Raw genomic sequence first — 18,947 nt, forward strand, 5'->3', positions numbered from 1 at the left:
GATGGCGCCTGAGTCTCGTAACACTGTCAAAAGCGTAAAAAAAAACGTTCTGCGGCCAGAAACTTCGTCATAAGCGTGGAATTGTCCACAAATAATTGATAGTAACTGCCCCTGGAGTCCAGTCAGACCCTCAGAAGGTGAAAAACAGAAATTCCGAAATAATTAGCAACAATCCGGCGATTTCAAAGATTCTCATTCAGAGTTTAACCTTTTCGTCTCAGATGATTCTGCAGTTTTAGAACAACAGACGTATTTTTGAACATTTAATGCATCATTTCAAAACGATAATTACCTTCAAACATATTCTTTCTGTTTATTATTTGAGTAAACAATTGGAGTAATCGTCTGAACAACTATGAATTACAAAAAATTCTGTGGAGCGATTTTTCACACCTATTTTCGGAAATATCTCAGGAACTAGTGAGTTTAGAGGAAAACATCAGAAGATCTTTTTTTTAGATCGTTAAATTTTCTATGAAAAATGTTTTTTCATGTTTTTTCGTCAGACCCGTTATTGCCGAGATAATTGAACAATAGTAATTGGTGGAGTTGTTGGAGTTGAAGGTTTTTGTTGTTTCTAGAAGAGATGGAGCATCAGTGCAACTGTGGAAGCTCTCATTCTACAGCAGAACTAGGGGTTCAGTACAATTTGTTCGAGAAAATTGATACGACTGGGGCTGAGTGCCTCAACGAGTCTGAGGATGGAGCTGGGATCAAAGTCTTCAAGCCTTGGGAGGAGCGTCTGAACCACGACAAGGTAATTCCTTATTTCTATCTTCATTTATCCAACAAAGATCTCCAAACGTTTGTTTAGAATTAATTTCATTTTTTAGGTTTTATCACTTTTTTTTTTGTTGCAGTTCGTGGAGAGTGACGTCGATGATGAACTCCTTTTCAATATTCCGTAAGTATTTTCAAGGGTCGAGTTGAATTGAATACAATGTGCTCATTGGTTTGATGACAAATATGGTTGAACGCGATTGGAAATACAACTGGATGAAGTATAAAGTCACAGGGATGAGAATCACACAGACTTTGTGCATCGATAATGATGATAATTGCTCTCGATCTTGTCTCTAGCTCTCCTCATCGAACACTGACTCATTCCCAAACTCTCTCATCTCAGCATACTCTAATTACTTTCTTCGTTACCTAGCACTCTCTCCCTCGCAGCTACACTCATTCTCCATACTCTTTGTCAGCCACAATAATCTCTTGCATTCCGTCACCCAGGCCACACGCATCACCCAAAACCTCCATCTAGCATAAACATTATTATTTTACAAACAGTCACTCGCTCCAAACACTTGTCATATCACACCTCAGTTCCATAAACTCAATCTCAAACCTATCGTCTCTATTTGGTCTTTCTGATCTGATTCATTGCCTTTTTTGCCTCACACATGCAGTCACTCACGTATCGCACTCTTTTCTCTTTCATTTCTTCATGCCCTTATTTCATTGATTATTCAGGAAAATTTATAATCTTATGTTGAATGTGAAATTATCCTGGTAATGAGGGCTTTCAGAAGAGAATGCTGAGAGACATTCTTTGTTGGGAATTAAATTCTCTACAAAAAGGGTCTCATTCTTATATTTCTTCCTAAAATCACCTGTTAACGAGTGAGACTGAATATATAGACTCATATCATTCATATAAAATGACTAATTATTCATTTTATTCCCAGATAAATTTTATTTTTGTATCAATTGAATTTTTATTGAATCGATTAATGAATTTTCCAAGTCTTTGATTATTGCCTTTTTGCATCACACATGCAGTCACTTACGTATCGCACTCTTTTCTCTTTCATTTCTTCATGCCCCTATTTCATTGATTATTCAGGATAATTTATAATCTTATGTGAAATGTGAAATTATCCTGGTAATGAGGGGTTTTCAAATGATTCATTCTATTCTCAAATGAATTTTATTTTTGTATTAATTAAATTCTTTATTGAGTCAATTACGGAATTTTTCAAGTCTTCGGTTATTATTTGATACAATTTATCAATTTATCGAGTCATAAATTAACTTTTAATTGATCCACTTCATTCTCCCTGTTTTCAGATTCACAGGAAATGTGAAATTGAAAGGGATAATAATAATCGGTGGTCCTGAGGGCTCTCACCCGGCAAAAGTCAAATTGTGAGTATTTCCAATAAATTAAATAATTCGTTTCAATCAATGGGAAATGATCATTGAGTTCAATTAATGATGTTTCATTCAAGGTTCAAAAATAAAGAGCATATGACCTTCGACGACGTAGGCATCACTCCAGATCAGGAGTTTGAACTCGTAAAGGACGATCACGGAGTGCACGAGTACCCAATCAAGTGAGTTCACGATTCACATTTGAATCCTTCACCTGTTTTTATGCCAAGGCAGGCAGCCTCATAAATCCTAAATCCATTGGTGAAATTACAATTGCTGTGGAAATTCTTTTAGAAGAGATCTCACATTCTTTTAAATTCTGAGATTTTACAAAGTCCGAATATGCGATTTTTATACTTCAATAAACTCTCTATTCATTGACACCAATTAAAATTCAATTTTTCATAGATTCGAGAAAATTGATATTTTTCCAAAAATTGATTTTTCAACGATTACTCAAAAAATTCTCATCAAAATGGAATTAGTGATGGCTTAAAAAATTGATAACAATACCCTCTTGATTCTATCAGGATATGATGGGGGTCGCACAATTGGTTGTTGAGTTACAGCACATTGTTTATGCGATTTGAAATAGAAAATGGGTTTTTTCATGATTACTGAAAGAATCATCAGTAATAGCAATTAAATCAGGGCTTGAAAAGTATATTTCAATGGTTTCTTAATCAAGTTGAAAAATGGTGAGAACAGCATCATTGCTTATCAAGTTACACAATACCGTCATGAGTTTTTTATATAAAAATCACTATCTCTATTAAACTCAGGTAGCAGTCTATTATGTTGAATACTTATTCATATTGATTCATGGTCCCGACTAACTTCTGACAGAACCTGGGTTAAACTCTGGCTAAATCCTGAATAAACCCTGATTAAATACCGGCTATACACTGATTAAACCTTGATTAATCCCGGACTGAAAACGAATTCGAGTCTTGAGAGGGTCTGAATGGAGAATTATTTGACAGAACGAAATACTCTGCAAAATTTTGATGACATTTCAATTGATGACAGTACTATGACATGAAAAAATAAAAGGAGAGAATAGTGAAATAAGAATTAAAAAAAAAGAACCCATTTGGAAGTCTGTTGCTAATTTATTAGCAACAATAGCTATATTTATTTATAAAAAAAATTCAATTGTCCACCGGGGCAAAACCGGTTGTTGGTAGTATGAATTGATGGGGAATTTTCCGGGCTTTGAAATGAAATCGGATGAGTCGAAATGTCATACGAAGTGTGGGAGTTATGAAGACCCAGTAAAAAGAGATTGTTCAATTCGCTGAAATTGATATTCATAACTCTCTCTGGGGTGCAATAATCTACGCGTTTCGACGGCAGTATAAATAATTCTCGGATGACACGTGCGCGTGGGCGTCGTGATGACGCCCACGCGCCCACGTGGAGACGAGGAATAAAAACATGTCGACACACGCGACCACTTACTCAACTGGTTAGAACGAGCTAGTGGAAAAAGAGATGGAGCTGTGTTCAGGGGATAATGTTAGGGTTTTTTTGTAAAGAACTTTTTTTTTAGTTAAGGGTCAAGTTCACGTAAGGGTCAAATGACCCTTGAAGACGTTTAGAAATAAGGGTCAAATGACCCTTGAAAACGTCTAGAATTAAGGGTCAACTGACCCTTGAAGACGTCTAGAGTTAAGGGTCAAATGACCCTTTTTTATTACTCTAATCTGTTTAATCCCCTGATACCATTTGACCTTAATCGTAAACGTTCTTAAGGGCTGTTTGACTATTAAGGCCTTTTGACCCTCAACTGCGAATGTCCTTGAAGGTCGTTTGACCCTCAAAACTTTTCAATCCTGAAACAGCGAGACAAAATGAAGTCCCATGAAAAACGATTACCTAGCATAACTCCTAAAACTATTTTTTGTTTTTTAGTTGAGGGTCAAATGGACGTGAGGGTCAAATGGGCTTTGAAATCTTTATGAGTTAAGGGTCAAATGACCCTTTTTAATCCCTCGGCTCTAACCCGTTCCCCCGGAAGACTATTTGACACTTAATGGTAAACGTTGTTAAGGATTTTTTGACCCTTAAGACCATTTGACCCTCAACTCAGAACGTCATTAAAGGTCGTTTGACCCTCAAAACTTTGATTCTGAAATAGTGGGGCAAAATGAAGTACAAGAAAAATCGACTACCTAGTGCAATTCAAGAAATCTTTTTTTTAGTTGAGGGTCAAATGGTCTCGAGGGTCAAACGACCCTTGAATGATCTCCGGACGTTTAGAATTAAACGTCAAATGAACGTAAGGGTCAGAGGACCCTTAAGGACGTTTAACGTCATTTGAAGAGGTGTAAATTTAAGGGTCAAATGGCGTTAAAGATCTTTGAGGGTCGTTTGACCCTTAAATCTACACGTCTGCAAGGGTCATTTTCCCCTCAAGACAATTTAACTCTCAATTCCAAACGTCCTTGATTATCCGCTGACCCTTACAGCCATTTGACCCGCAGCCCCGAAGGTCACTGAAGGTCGTTTGACCTCCAAAACCATTTGACCCTCAACTAAAAACGGAAAAAATTCTTCAATTTTGCTAAATTTCAATTTTGCTCCATCCCCTCACCCTATTCATCTCTCATTTTCGCCACTTCAAACCTGAAACCTCTCGTCACATCGCTTTAAAAAATATTTCTGGGACAAAAAATAATCATCACGACACATCAGAATTAGTCTTTACCCGATAATTGATGGTAATGACTCGTGGTAATGACGCAGGGTCGTCAAGTTCTCGTCAGTCCACCATCTGAGTCTGCATTTCGTTGGAAATTCAGGAGCTGAGACCACTAGGATCGATTACATTGGGCTCAAGGGTGAGTGGACACCTGGACACAGGCATGGGGTCACCATCTGCAACTACGAGGCCTTCCCCATGGGCTCTGACAATGCTCTCAAGGACCTTAACAATTTCAGTCGAGAGGTTCAATGATTGGGGAGAATTGTGAAGAGAAGGAGATGTCAATAAACTGATTTTTTACGTTTAAAAAAAATTTTCTATGATTTTTTCTGGGGACGGGGGGTGCGTTTGGGAAACCTTAGGGATAGCCAGGTAAATTATAAAATTAATGGGAATATTTGAAGACAATTTTCATGACATTGATAACATTTTGCCAAGTGGAACGGCAGCTAAAAATGAATCTAGAGCAAAATTCAGATACCTTTGTTTTTTAATTCTACTACTCAAAAAAATGATGAAGGGTCAAGTAGTTCTGAGGGTCAAACGACCCTTGAAGACGTTTGAATTTGAGGGTCAAATGATGCTTTCGATTAATTTTTCTGTAACCCGTTCGACCCAGAAGACAAGTCAAAGTCATATGTACCATAAAGTACTACTTGTAGATGATTTGAATAGCAAAGTACTATAAAATGTACTTTGGGGGTTTTGAGTACTCTAAAGGCAACATCTATATTCCAAAGTACTAGAAAATGTACCTTAGGGATACAGAGTACTATAAAAGGTACTCATGAATTCCAAAGTACTATAAAAGTACTTTGAGCGTTAAAATTACATGTGTACTTTTGGGTGCTGCAATGATGTAAAGTACTTTTGGAGGTCGAAGTATCACCAAATATACTTTTGAAGGCAGGAACGCGTTAAAGTACTTTTGGATGACAAAGTACTGCAAATGTCATTTAGAGTGTCAAAGTACTATAGAGGTGATTTTGAGGGACAAAATACTACAAAAGGTACTTTGGCCGACGAAGCACTATTAATGTACTTCTAGTGTGGAAGTAATTTTGCGGGTCAAAGTACTACAACACGGACTTTGGAAGTCAAAGTACTATGAATGCAATTTTGTGGATCAAAGCGGTGCAAAATTTGCTTTGGATGCTTAAGTACTAGGGAAGTAATTTTCAAGACAAAAGTACTGTCAAAGTACTTTTGAAGGTTAAAGTACTGTAAAAAGTACTTTTGAAGGTCGAAGTGAAGACAGTTTCAGGAAAACCTCAAACCCTGATTTCGTGGCATAATTTTGATTCTTTTGACCCTCTCACCTCTCGCTCTCATGTGACCTTTAAGAAAATTTGATTCTTCTCATCACTTTGTTCGCCTCTTCCGTCTGACCCCCAAGGCTGTTTGACCCTTAAACTATAATATTCACTACTTTCACCTTTCCCACGTTGAAAACTTGTTTTCAGAGGATTTCTCACAATTTTTTATGGAGTTCGGATATTACGTTCCAAGTATTAAGTATTTGGAAATGATATTCGTGATGAAAGTGTTATTTGGGGTAAAAGTGCATTGGGTTTTGCTGACAGTTCATTCCACCTAGTTCTATTATCGTCGACTCGTTATTTTAGGAAGGAGATGAGACACGATGAATCGTGTACTCGTGTTTGGAGTCGATGGACTGCGATACCTTGACAATCAAATAAAAAGACTTCCCAAAACATGAGAATGCATATCAGCGATCTTCCTCTATCAGATAGTAACAAAAAAAAAATAAACAATATGAAGTGAACAAGAAAAAATGAATGGAAAAAACGAAGTAAACAATAAAAAATAAATTAATAAAAATGTTTAAACAATTAAACCATTAGTAGAAAAAGTAAACAAAATAAAGTAAACAATAAAAAATGAAGTAAAAAATAAACAAAGAAGTGAAAAATTAAAAAAATAAATAGAAAAAATGAAGTAAACAATTTAAAAAATTGACAAAAAATTGAAAAATTGCAAATGAGCAGAAAAAATGAATTTGAAAAATGAAGAACTGACGTTCTCGTCATTGACTCAAGACTTCAGTTTCTTTGCATAGTAAATGAAGCACTCGTGTGCCAACAAAGGCATCGGCGGGCCTTCGCGCGTTTAACCCCTCCCCTGTTGCGCCTCCTCCCCTCATCGCAAGCATTGATATCACCCCGTCTCGGCTTTTACTATTCACACGGGGTCGAGACAGTTTTCGCGGAGGAACGGAAGGGCACACCTCAATGCGTCTGCGCGACGATTTGAAGTAGTGGCTCATCATCAAACGGCGGAACGCGTGCGGAGAGCGCGATTTTTCGGTTTTTCGATTTTTTTTCGACTGTTGATTGATTTTTTTGATGGGTTGTCAGTAGTGCAAGTGTTTATGCGGGATTAATATGCTTTTGAGGCATTTATCAGTGGTGACACCACGTGTTGTGCCGGTGGACGGTGATAAAATGTGGTTTTAACGCGGGCATTGGTAATGAGAAAACAGTTTTCATCTTCGGAATTCGAGATACGAATCTTGATGGTTTAACGAAAATTGATGTTTTATCGATGATTGGAGAAGTTCTCTGGAGAGTTTTTGGTTTTGGTTTTTTTACGGAAGTTTTGCGGAGGAAATCGGGGATGAGACGAATTTAGAATGATTTTTTTCGTTTTATTTTTTTTTAAACCCAGTTTTTGGTGTTTATCTCGGTAATGACGGATTTTAGAGGAAAATGTGATAAAAAATTTTTTGTAGAGAATTGAATTTCCAACAAAAAATGTTGATTGACATTTGTCCTAAACTCACCCATTACCAAGATAATTAAGCATTTCTCGACGTCTGGAAAACGTTTAGCGATTACTGGAGAAATTTTGAATCTATTCCGATGTTTATTTTCGGTGTTTATCTCGGCAATGAAGGGTTTTAGAGGAAAATGTGATAAGAAATTTTTTTCAGAGAATTAAATTTCCAATAAAAAATCTCCTCTGATGTTTTCTCCCAAACCGACTCATTACCCCCTTAATTGAACCTTAACTAACGTTTGCAAAACGTTTAGTGGAATAATGTGCGTTTTTTTTCTTTTAAAACTTTTTATTACTGTTAAAACGAATTATTAAGGGACTATAAAATTATTTCATTAATTTTCGTCAGTGAAAACACGTCAGGGATTTTTTTATTTCGATATTTAAGCAATAATATGCATCAAAAATATTATTTTGAATGCTTTGTTACTCGTTGATACGAGAATTAATTACGTGAAAATAATTCGTCAATGAGATTATCCCGTCACGGGGCTAATGACTCAACTGAGCTTGTCGGGACGTTCATTGTTTCATTTTCAAGCCTTCGGAACGGGATTCAAAGGTGATTTGAATAATCAGCGTATGTCGCAAGTGTCGATAGCGGCCAGCGCTGGAGGCGAAATGCATTGCTGTTTTAATTACACTTGGACGACTATCAAAGGTCTGGCGTGACTCAATTATCAACAACGAGTGCTTCAACTCTAGTGGAAAATTCGTTCAACTTATTAACAACTCAATTTTCCAGTTTGAATGGAATTCACAACCGTTTAACTTTGCCCCATTAATGTTCAATTAGATTAATCCTTAATTATGTAGGTGATGAGTCAATTTAGAACAAAACGTCACAAGACATTTTTTATCGAAAATTTAATTCTCTGCAAAAAGTATGTTATGACATTTCGCTCTAAAATTACTCAATAACGAGATAATTAACGAAAACGAAATACAATGAACAACGAAATTTTATTCGTGAAAATTGATGAGATAATTTTTTTAATGAATTGTGAACATCATTCGAGGGTAAAAAATAACCACTGATTGAACGTCATTAATATGAGACATTAAGACTATCTGGATCAATTAATACAACCGGAGTCTGTCCCATGCACTTTCCCAAACGCAAACGCTTTAATCCATTTCTCCTCCCAACTCCCAAAGCGATAAAAATGTTGAAAGAAGTTCCATTAAGGCTGAGATAATGACTCGAAATAGCCCCCCAACTTCAATAAATTCTTTAATTAAATTTTTTTGTTCAATTTCGTGCGTGCCTAATCGTCCCAGAACATTTCAAAATCAATAAGTCAATAAATCATTTTTTAAACAGAGAATTAACTCAATTAGTCATCAACAAAAGGTCTCAGAATTTCTCAACGTTCAATTATCTCGGATTAACGTTTAATTATCTAGGTAATGAGTGGGTTTAGAACAAAACGTCACAAGACATTCTTTGTCGAACATTTAATTGTCTGCAAAAAATATCTTATGACATTTCGCTCTAAACTCACTCGATAACGAGATAAATAACGAAAACCAAATACAACGAATTTTACAATAATTTTTTTAACGAATTGCAAACATCATTAAAGAATGAAAAAATTGGAAAAAAATTCTATGTTCGACACAAACATAACGAACGCAGTTAGTCATCAACAGAAGACAAGGCTTGATTTTTTATCACCTATCAAAGGAATTTTTTTTATCAAAACTGTATTTCCTAATTTTTGTTGCATTCCACAAAAGAAATAAGTTATCACCCAGTTATTTTCCTCGGGCCAAAGATCAACTGCAATGTAGGTCGTTAACATTTCATCGGAATTGTGACGTGAAAGTGAAATACACCGCGTTCATTTTCCCGAGGACATTCTGCACTTTGTGTTTAGCATTTTCTTTGTTGCAATTGCCAACACGTACTCTATTGGTCTGTTCTATAAACTGAATTATCTATAAATAAATCCAAAGCATCTCATCGTAATGTTTATCGGCTCATGGAATCATCCCTCGGCACTTCTTCCACTATTTTCCATTCATTTTCCTCAAAAATAAACCAATTCTCTCAAAACAAAAACCAAAATTCTTATATTTAAGAAATTTCTTGAATTCAAAAAATCAATCTTGTCTGTTTTTGCGAATATCTCCGGGCCGGAGAGTGCTAGCCGCGTGAAAATAGTTTCATTGGAGAGCCTGAAAAATTTCCGATCCAAAAACATGGTCATTGACCCGTTTTGCCCCGCAATATCTTAGAAAAACCGCGAAAACCCTTTTTGGCATGGAAAACGTTACTTTAACGCAGTTTCCGGATTTTTTCCCTCCGAAAAAATTCCTCCGGAAAAATATCCCCCCGGGAAAAAAATCCCCTCGGAAATAAATTCCCGGAATTAAGAGTGCCAAGTGAATTTGAAAAAAGATTCAAAAAAATTTTTCTCCATCATTGGAGAAATATTTTTTTTTATTTTTTTTTTTATTTAAGCGCGAAACAAATTTATACAGCTGTCAATAGAAAAAAAAGAAAGTATATATATAATATAATTTACATCTTATTGTAGTATCAAAGTTGTGACATTTCTTCCTTGAATTGAACTTTTTTTATTATTTTTTTTTATTGGAGAAATATGTATTTATCCATCCGACGAAATTTCAAACCCGCAACCAGAACTAGACATGGAGAAAATGAATGCGGAAAATCCTCTATTTCGCGTGACGAACCTCGAGAAAGCATGGGATCAAATGGGTACGGCGGGTTGAAATATCTCTCTTATTCACCCCGGTACCCCATTGTTTTTTGTCGCCATCACATTGAACACATCATTCCCCATATCTTCAAATTTTTTCAAATTTTTCTTGAGTTCCTAGGGGGTTGAAACGTTCAATTTAATCAAAACTCCATAAGAGGCCGTGCATAAGACTGATTTTGTTTATTTAATTTCTCGATATCCATAAGTTCTAAAATTTTAAAATTGTCATCGATGTTCACCATCTGTCTAATACTATTTAAAAAAAAATTATAACTTTGTTGGTGAATGTCAATTTTCATCGTCAAATTCACTTGGCACCCTTAATTCCCCTTACGGATTCAAATGACGATTACACATACACACATTACCACTATCAACTCAATTTATTGTATCTCTCAATTGGTAAAAACACATGACAAAAAAATCAAATTTTTTAATTCAATTTTCCCCCATAATCGATGAACCACAACTCAATCACATAAAATCAAAAAAACATCCTCATTTAACCAAATCCCAATTTATTAATGAAATAATATTGCACAACAATCATTCTCCAAAAAATTGTCTGACACACAGAAAACAATCTGCATTCAATACAACTTTTTCAATCATACATAAATTACGTAAATAATTAATAATAATTAATTTAATTATTATTAATTAATAATTAATAATAATTAAATTAATTATTATCAATTATTGATAAATAAATATTTTTTGTGGTAACGTATTTTATTTATGATTGACTATTTAGTCAAGGGTACAAAACAATTTCCTCACATAATCCGAATTAATTTGTCATTCGTAAATTGCATCCATCACAAATAAATCATCATTGGGAAATTATTCGGGGAAAAAATTCATGGAAATTTTTCGGGGGAAAATATTCCGGGGAAATATTTAGGCGAAGAATTTTTTTCCAAGGGAAAAAATTTCCAGGGGAATTTTGACGGGGAAATTTTTCCGGGGGAAAAAAATCGGGTCACCCTTTAACGCTGTTCAACATACCCCTGGGGCAAAACGGGTTCATGACTAGGATTTTGGAGAGGAAATTTCCCCGGCTTCACAATGAAAGCAGTTGCGTTTGGTTTGCTTCAGCGGTTTTCGAGATTTACGAGAAAAACTGGGCGAAGTGGACTTTACGGTCGTTAAAAATTGAAGTTTTATGGGTTTTGCGGGTTCTAAGAGGGTGGAAGGGGCGGGGGAGAGAGAGGGGGAGGGTCTTTGATAAGATTTTAGGATTGTCGAGTAGGCGATACTGAAAGCACTCGGGGGTCATTATTTTTCAACGACAAAGTTGAGGGAAGAGACTCGAATAATCCAGTATTCACCCTTCTCGTCGTGTTCTGTTGAAACGATCGTGCGTGTGACCCTTGGTAGCTTTTTCAAAAGCCACTGCAGTATTTTCACAGTGGTATGGGTCCCTCGTTTATGCAGTGAGTCAATCCCATGGTTGCAATTCCGAGGTTTTCAAACTTATGGGTCAATGTTTAATGAGAGGCTTCCGTGAAGTCACGAGAGTTTTTTTTTAGTCACGAAAGGTGAATTGTAGAGGAAAATAGCGCTGGAAACGACGGAGTCGCTGATAACGAGCCGATTTTACTGTTTCACAATTTTTTTATTGAAGGAAACTTTGAAAAATTTAATTGCAGAAATTTTAGAAAAAAACATTTTTTTGCATTTTTTTTGGAACAAAATGTTGAGGCGAGATTTAAAAAATGCGACTTCTTAATTCAGTTTTTTCCGTTTCAAAAATTGGAAAAGTTTTTCAACGATAGTTTTGATTTCTGGATTTTTTATTCTCGAAAAAGTGGATAAATTGATTATATTGAATTCTGAAAGGAAAATGATTTTTTGATGGTTTTATTTATTTATTTGTCTGATGTATGCCCCTCGTGACCCTTAGTTTCTAACCCCATGACCCTTATTTTCACCCTTAATCGGACCTTTGTGATCCTTAATCTGACCCTTGTGCCACTTACTTGGATCTTTAATCTGACTCTCATTATAACCCTCGTCACCCTTATTTTGACCCTTGTGACCCTTAATCTGACTCTCATGACGCTTATCTGACCCTTGTGATTCATATTCTGACGCTCCTGATCCTTATTCTGACCCTCTGGACCCTTATTCTGACCTTAATGACCCTTATTTTGATCATCGTGGCCCTAATTCTGACTCTTATTACCCTTATCTGACCCTTGTGACCCTTATTCTGACGCTCTCCATTCTTTCTTTGACCCTGATGACCCTTATTCTGTCCATCATGAACCTTACTCTGACCTTTATGACCCTTATTTTGACGCTCGCCATTCTTTTCTGACCCTGGTGACCCTTATTCTCTCCCTCATGACCCTTACTCTGACCTTAATGACCCTTATTTTGACCCCCGCAACCCTTACTCTGACTCTCATGACCCTTATTCTCTCCCTCATGACCCTTACTCTGACCTTAATGACCCTTATTTTGACCCCCGCAACCCTTACTCTGACTCTCATGACCCTTATTCTCTCCCTCATGACCCTTACTCTGACCTTAATGACCCTTATTTTGACCCCCGCAACCCTTACTCTGACTCTCATGACCCTTATTCTCTCCCTCATGACCCTTACTCTGACCTTAATGACCCTTATTTTGACCCCCGCAACCCTTACTCTGACTCTCATGACCCTTATTCTCTCCCTCATGACCCTTACTCTGACCTTAATGACCCTTATTTTGACCCCCGCAACCCTTACTCTGACTCTCATGACCCTTATTCTGACACTCGTCATTCTTTCTCTGACCCTGGGAACCCTTATTCTGTCTCTGATGACCCTTACTCTGACCTTAATGACCCTTATTTTGACCCCCGTAACCCTTACTCTGACTCTCATGACCCTTATTCTGTCACTCATGACCCTTACTCTGACCTTAATGACCCTTATTTTGACCCCCGTAACCCTTACTCTGACTCTCATGACCCTTATTCTGTCACTCATGACCCTTACTCTGACCTTAATGACCCTTATTTTGACCCCCGTAACCCTTACTCTGACTCTCATGACCCTTATTCTGTCACTCATGACCCTTACTCTGACCTTAATGACCCTTATTTTGACCCCCGTAACCCTTACTCTGACTCTCATGACCCTTATTCTGTCACTCATGACCCTTACTCTGACCTTAATGACCCTTATTTTGACCCCCGTAACCCTTACTCTGACTCTCATGACCCTTATTCTGTCACTCATGACCCTTACTCTGACCTTAATGACCCTTATTTTGACCCCCGTAACCCTTACTCTGACTCTCATGACCCTTATTCTGTCACTCATGACCCTTACTCTGACCTTAATGACCCTTATTTTGACCCCCGTAACCCTTACTCTGACTCTCATGACCCTTATTCTGTCACTCATGACCCTTACTCTGACCTTAATGACCCTTATTTTGACCCCCGTAACCCTTACTCTGACTCTCATGACCCTTATTCTGTCACTCATGACCCTTACTCTGACCTTAATGACCCTTATTTTGACCCCCGTAACCCTTACTCTGACTCTCATGACCCTTATTCTGTCCCTCATGACCCTTACTCTGACCCTCATGACCCTTATTTTAACCCTCATGACCCTTAATTTTGGAGTCTTAATTTCGAGTACCAAATTTCCATCACCAGAAGTCGATTGGGATTTTTATAATGCAGAGAGATAATTCCACGTGATGAAATAATTTTATTCAGACATTATAATTAGGTCGAAATGTGCATTTGACTTTTTCTCCACCGAATACATTGAATACTCGGATACAACCAGTAGCTGTTGAGTCAACAGCCTTGAGAACACTGATAACAACTTATCAACCAACATTTTTCCATCTATTTTGCCGTCACGTTTTGTTAAACATAACAATGTGCCAAAACTAACTCCACCAATTTTCGATAAAACAACAAAGTTCCAGCAGTAAGCTACCAGCGTGTGGTGTTATCTGAATGCGTTTCCTGCGCACAGACGTCTTTTTCCCACCACCGTCAGTAAAGAAAAAAAAATGCCCGAGGAATGCTCAGTGGAAAGAGAACGTAATTTCCTCAGTTGTTCTTGAGACAGTTGGAGTGCGCGGTTCTGTGGAAATTTATCATGCTCCGTCTTCATTCAAACTTCAAGTGTTGACAGAAAAGCTTAATAGACGCCAAGAAATAATTTTCCAGACAATAAATTAATCGTTTTGTTTTAATTGTTGAAGTGAAAAATTGAACATTGATGAAACAAAATTTTTCAACTTTTTGTCTTTTTCATTGAAGAATAATAATTTCTTTTTGTTGATGATAATGTGATTCTAGTGGTGATACAGTGACAGATCAACATATTTTTAACGATAATTAATTGGTGAAATTCATTAGTGAATTGAGGATTGAAATTTAAATAATTAAAGAGAGGTATTTTTTAGTTTCGTTTCGTTTCGTTTAATTTAAAAAGTGTAATTAAATTTCGGAAATAATAATGAATATTGGGAGGAGATGAGAATAATGGACGAGAAAATTAATGGCTTGATTAATTAGTTAATGAACAGGTGGATTTTTTAATTATTGAAAAAACGAAAAATCTAAATTTTTGAACTTTTATTATTTTTAATCACAAAATTTCAGCTTTATTAATAATATTATGCTATCATATCATATTTTTAATATTTTTGTTTTTCTGTTTTTTATTGCATTGATAATTAGAAGATGAAATTAATATTGATTAAAATTTTTAATTAAAGAAAACGTGAGATAAAAGTTCTTCAAACTTTCGTTTTGTTTAATAAAAAAAAAGTTGAATTAAGGTCAGTGATGTTGATGAATACGAGAAGCGTGCGGCAACAAGTGGACGAAACAATTGTTGATCAATTAATTAATTAATGAACTAGGGAATTTTTTATTTTAAAAAATTGATAATAATTTTTTCATTTTGTTTTGTTTAATTAAAAAACTGTGATTAAACATCAGCGGTGAACATAATTAGAAACATGAGATAAAAACAAAAAAATCGCTAATTGACTAATCAATTAGTCAATTAATTAATTAACTACTGAATTTTAAATTGAAAACAAAATGAGTTTTTTTTCTTTTTTTTTGTTTAATTAAAAAACTGTGATTAAACATCAACTGTAAACATAATTAGAAACATGAGATAAAAACAAAAAAATCGCTAATTAACTAATAGATTAGTTAATTAATTAACTAGTGAATTTTTTAATTCTTAAAAATTAAAATGATAAGCTTTCCCATAGTTTCCTCTTACAAATTTATCGTCCAATTAATTGAATAATTAATTAACCATTTAATTGATTAATTAATTAGTGATTGTTTTAAATATTAAAAATTGAAATAAAAAAAATTTCTTGTAGTTTCCCCTCACAGATTAGTTAATCAGAGATATGATTAACATCTCGAAGATTATGGACAACTCAACGCTCGGAATTTTTATCAAAAAGTGACGTAAGAAAATAGGATTTGATAATATATCGGATTTACGAGGACTCAAACATGAAAATCAAATAGTTGCGGTGATAATGTGAAATGTGCGCTCCCAGGAGACAACTGTCGTTCAGTGGTACCTAGTCCACTGGATCCATCGCCCGGAGTCGATCCCCCGATCATTTACCGTTTCGAATATTTTATTTTTGTTTTTTTTTTGCCTTGTGAATTTGGGAAAGTTATTTCCCGTAAAATCGTGGGAGTCGAGTTGAGTTGAATTGAGTGCCGGGTGCCACGTGCGAGTTCTCAGAGGAATAATGGCACACGCTCTCGAGGATACCGAGAAGAAACAGAAGGGGAAGGAGAGTCCGGAGGGAACGGTTGATTTATACGAGCCTGCACCACCACCCGATGGGGGGTGGGGGTGGGCTGTGGTCTTCGCTTCTTTCATGATACACATCGTCAGTAAGTGCAACAGTTCAATATAATTGTCACATTTTTAATTCGTAATTTTTAATTAGAAAATTGGATTTTTTGAAATTTTTGCATTTTTACATTTTTTGAGTTTCTTAATTTTTGTTTCAACTAAAATAATTTTTTTAAGAGAATTTTTTTGGAAATTGTGTTCATAATCTTTCGTTTACTAATTTGAATTTTCAAATGTGACGTGTGGAGATATTCACACGTCGATTTTATTCAATTAATATTTTCTAGATAGAAAAAGTCCCAAATGCTCAATAAGCAGTCTCACGGTGACACCTGAGTCCAGCTTCTCAGAATGGAGCTGTTTGATTGTCTTAGCCATTGTCAGTGATGGACATATGGCCGTGTTAGTTAGAAAAACCGTGAGAACACTTATTTAGCATTTTCGGTCAGCAACGACTTTGAAGCTCTGGAATAGGGCAGAGTACGGCAGGAGTTGAAGATGGACGGACGTCCTCTCCTAGTCAAAAATCTATAGTAGATCCGCGTCGAAACTGAACCCATTTAACAGTTGATTTTATACTTTACCTATCTATTCAATATACTTTCAATTATTAATGTAACAGTGGTGCTCGATTGTTTTATACGAAGAATACCTAATCAAATCCTATCCTAGTCGCGTCACGTTAGATCTTGAGAGAAATCCGCGTGAGCTCTGACCGTAGCTAGTTGAGCAATAGTTTTTGAGTCGACTGGTGACTCAATTAAGGGAGGTAGAAAACCTCTCACGTCACACAAACATTGATTTTACAAGATTTTTTCTTATGCACGCGGAGAAAAAAATTACTTGTGGCAGGTAAATTTACTTGGCAGAAGCAGGGATGGAATAACAATTACGAGATATTTTTTTTTAATTCGTCTCTTACATGGCTAAATTTGCTTTCTTTGTTTTTTTACACAAATGGTGAATTTTTTTATATGAAAAAAATCGAAATCAGCTGTGTAGGAGGCGAATTCCAAAAAACTGGGTCGTAATTGTTGTTCCACATATTTTTCCGAAAATTTTGAAAAAAAAAATTCTTTTGTAGCTCAAAAATTGGAAGTCCTGGACTGTTTTTAGCATTTTAAGCGTTTTCGGGCAAACGAACAATAAAAAAAAATTTTTTTTGCACTAATTATTCGTTTTCAGATCTATATAATCGATCTTCAACGTATGAAAAGTCTCACTCCAATAACCCACGACTTTTAAAACTCATAGTATCTCCTCATCAATTCAAATATTCAAATTTTAAACTATTTTATCAATCAATAATTGAGGTAGGAAGATTGATGATTATTTGTGTAATCGAAAATGCCCTTTCAAGAAATTTGAATTATTCATTTAGTAGTAAATGTACAGTTTCATATTGACAAATTTTAAATACATCATTATTCGTAAAAAATCAGATTATTAATATTATATCATTTGAAAAATTGAATCAACATATTTTAAACCTTCAGTAATGTAAGGGGAAAATTCTTGTAATGTTACAGAAATGTAATATTGATGGGGATCCCTGGGCAGAAGTAATATTTTTTCTCAGTGCAGATGAAATTATTCTCGAAGAGGCTTTTTTCTGGAGTTGGTTCCACGCTTTCAGAATTTTTCTAAATAGTTTTCATGCGCAGAGCTTGAGGAGCTTTTTCTCCTTTTTATGCAACTAAAGAGATTTTTTTACAAGATTTTTTGGGAACTTGCGTCCACATTTTTTCATTTACCAACATGAATTGTCAAAAGTTGATGTTTTGTAAATTTATTTATGCCAAAATCAATTGATTTCAAAGTCAAATTATTTATTATTTTTTGCAGAGATTTTTTTCTTGAGATGTAAAGGAATTCTTTAGAAATTGAAATCAAAAGCCGAGGGAAAGACGAGATTTATATTTTTTTCTTAAAGTAATGAATAAAGCTTTCCAACAAACAAAATCAATTCGGGGTAAAAAAATGGATAAAATTGAAAAAAAAAATTTAAGTATTTTTTTTCTTACTGGAGATTATTTTTTATGACTCATTAGTTTATGGTGAGGCGCTTTGGAGGTCTATAGCTCTGTTATAAATTGTTTGATGGACGATTTCACCTCAAGAAATGAAGACATAAAATGAAAAGCTCCCGCAAAAACATTGAATTTTTTATTAAAAAATTATGATGGAAAAAAATGTCAATTGAGGCCTGCATCATGCAGAAGTTTTGAAAAATTATGAATGAATAATCAAAAAAAAAGTAGAAGAAATTCTTAATTTTTTCAAAGAGCATTTTCAATTTATATTCAGAATAAGTTGAATAACAAAAAATTGAAAAATGTATCTGATTTACGGTGACAAATGGCGGCCTGTCACCCAATATCATGCAGGGGGAAGACTGATTTCGTAAATCTTTTCCCACACTGCACAGAGACATTTATTACGGAAAAGGCTCTTTGAAAAAAGTTGTAATATTTTGGAGAATTTTTTAATCACACTTTTATCACATAAAAATGGCAGATGACTACATACCACTGTTTTGAAAATTGAGATACCTAGCTGTCACTTCCCATGAGGAATTAGTGTTTTGTTATCCACCATGGAAAATGACAGCTAATAGATAATTTGCCACAGCGAATCAGATATTTGTAATTTTCACGTTTTTCACCTCATTCTGAATCTCAATTAAAA

General features: G+C 35.3%; 2 protein-coding genes across 8 annotated transcripts in view; both read left to right on the plus strand.

Annotated features, from left to right (window-relative positions):
• Nucleotides 1–13: 13 nt before the first annotated feature.
• LOC107039176 (PITH domain-containing protein CG6153) lies at nucleotides 14–5,164 on the plus strand. Of its 2 annotated transcripts, none has more exons than XM_015258666.1 (6): nucleotides 14–137; nucleotides 582–757; nucleotides 861–904; nucleotides 2,071–2,148; nucleotides 2,232–2,336; nucleotides 4,903–5,164. In XM_015258666.1, exons 2-6 carry the CDS (start codon nucleotides 587–589, stop codon nucleotides 5,111–5,113), a joined length of 609 nt encoding a protein of 202 aa, XP_015114152.1. In that variant the 5' UTR covers nucleotides 14–137; nucleotides 582–586; the 3' UTR covers nucleotides 5,114–5,164. The 2 variants fall into 2 exon arrangements, with proteins under 2 accessions (XP_015114152.1, XP_015114154.1); XM_015258668.1 differs by having other exon boundaries at nucleotides 585–757.
• Nucleotides 5,165–7,081: 1,917 nt separating this feature from the next.
• Nucleotides 7,082–18,947, plus strand: part of LOC107039172 (monocarboxylate transporter 12) — a 25,892-nt gene continuing 14,026 nt past the window's right edge. The window contains exons 1-3 of one of the 6 annotated variants that reach the window (XM_015258659.1): nucleotides 7,082–7,349; nucleotides 14,385–14,809; nucleotides 15,763–16,297. In XM_015258659.1, coding sequence (XP_015114145.1) covers nucleotides 16,150–16,297 — 148 coding nt within the window. In that variant the 5' untranslated portion in view covers nucleotides 7,082–7,349; nucleotides 14,385–14,809; nucleotides 15,763–16,149. Of the gene's footprint in view, nucleotides 7,350–14,128; nucleotides 14,810–15,762; nucleotides 16,298–18,947 lie in introns of those variants that run through there. The other 5 variants (XM_015258662.1, XM_015258661.2, XM_015258663.1 and 2 more) reach the window with 5 other exon arrangements.

The sequence above is a fragment of the Diachasma alloeum genome, unplaced genomic scaffold, assembly GCF_001412515.2.
Source record: "Diachasma alloeum isolate Michigan unplaced genomic scaffold, Dall2.0 Dall_scaffold_00294, whole genome shotgun sequence".
Taxonomy (NCBI): Eukaryota; Metazoa; Arthropoda; class Insecta; order Hymenoptera; family Braconidae; genus Diachasma; species Diachasma alloeum.

Coding starts and splice junctions, on each gene's coding strand:
- LOC107039176 (XM_015258666.1), top strand. CDS start 587: ATGGAGCATCAGTGCAACTGTGGAAGCTCTCATTCTACAGCAGAACTA. Junction 905..2,070: donor GAACTCCTTTTCAATATTCC/GTAAGTATTTTC, acceptor CCCTGTTTTCAG/ATTCACAGGAAATGTGAAAT. Junction 2,337..4,902: donor GTGCACGAGTACCCAATCAA/GTGAGTTCACGA, acceptor GTAATGACGCAG/GGTCGTCAAGTTCTCGTCAG.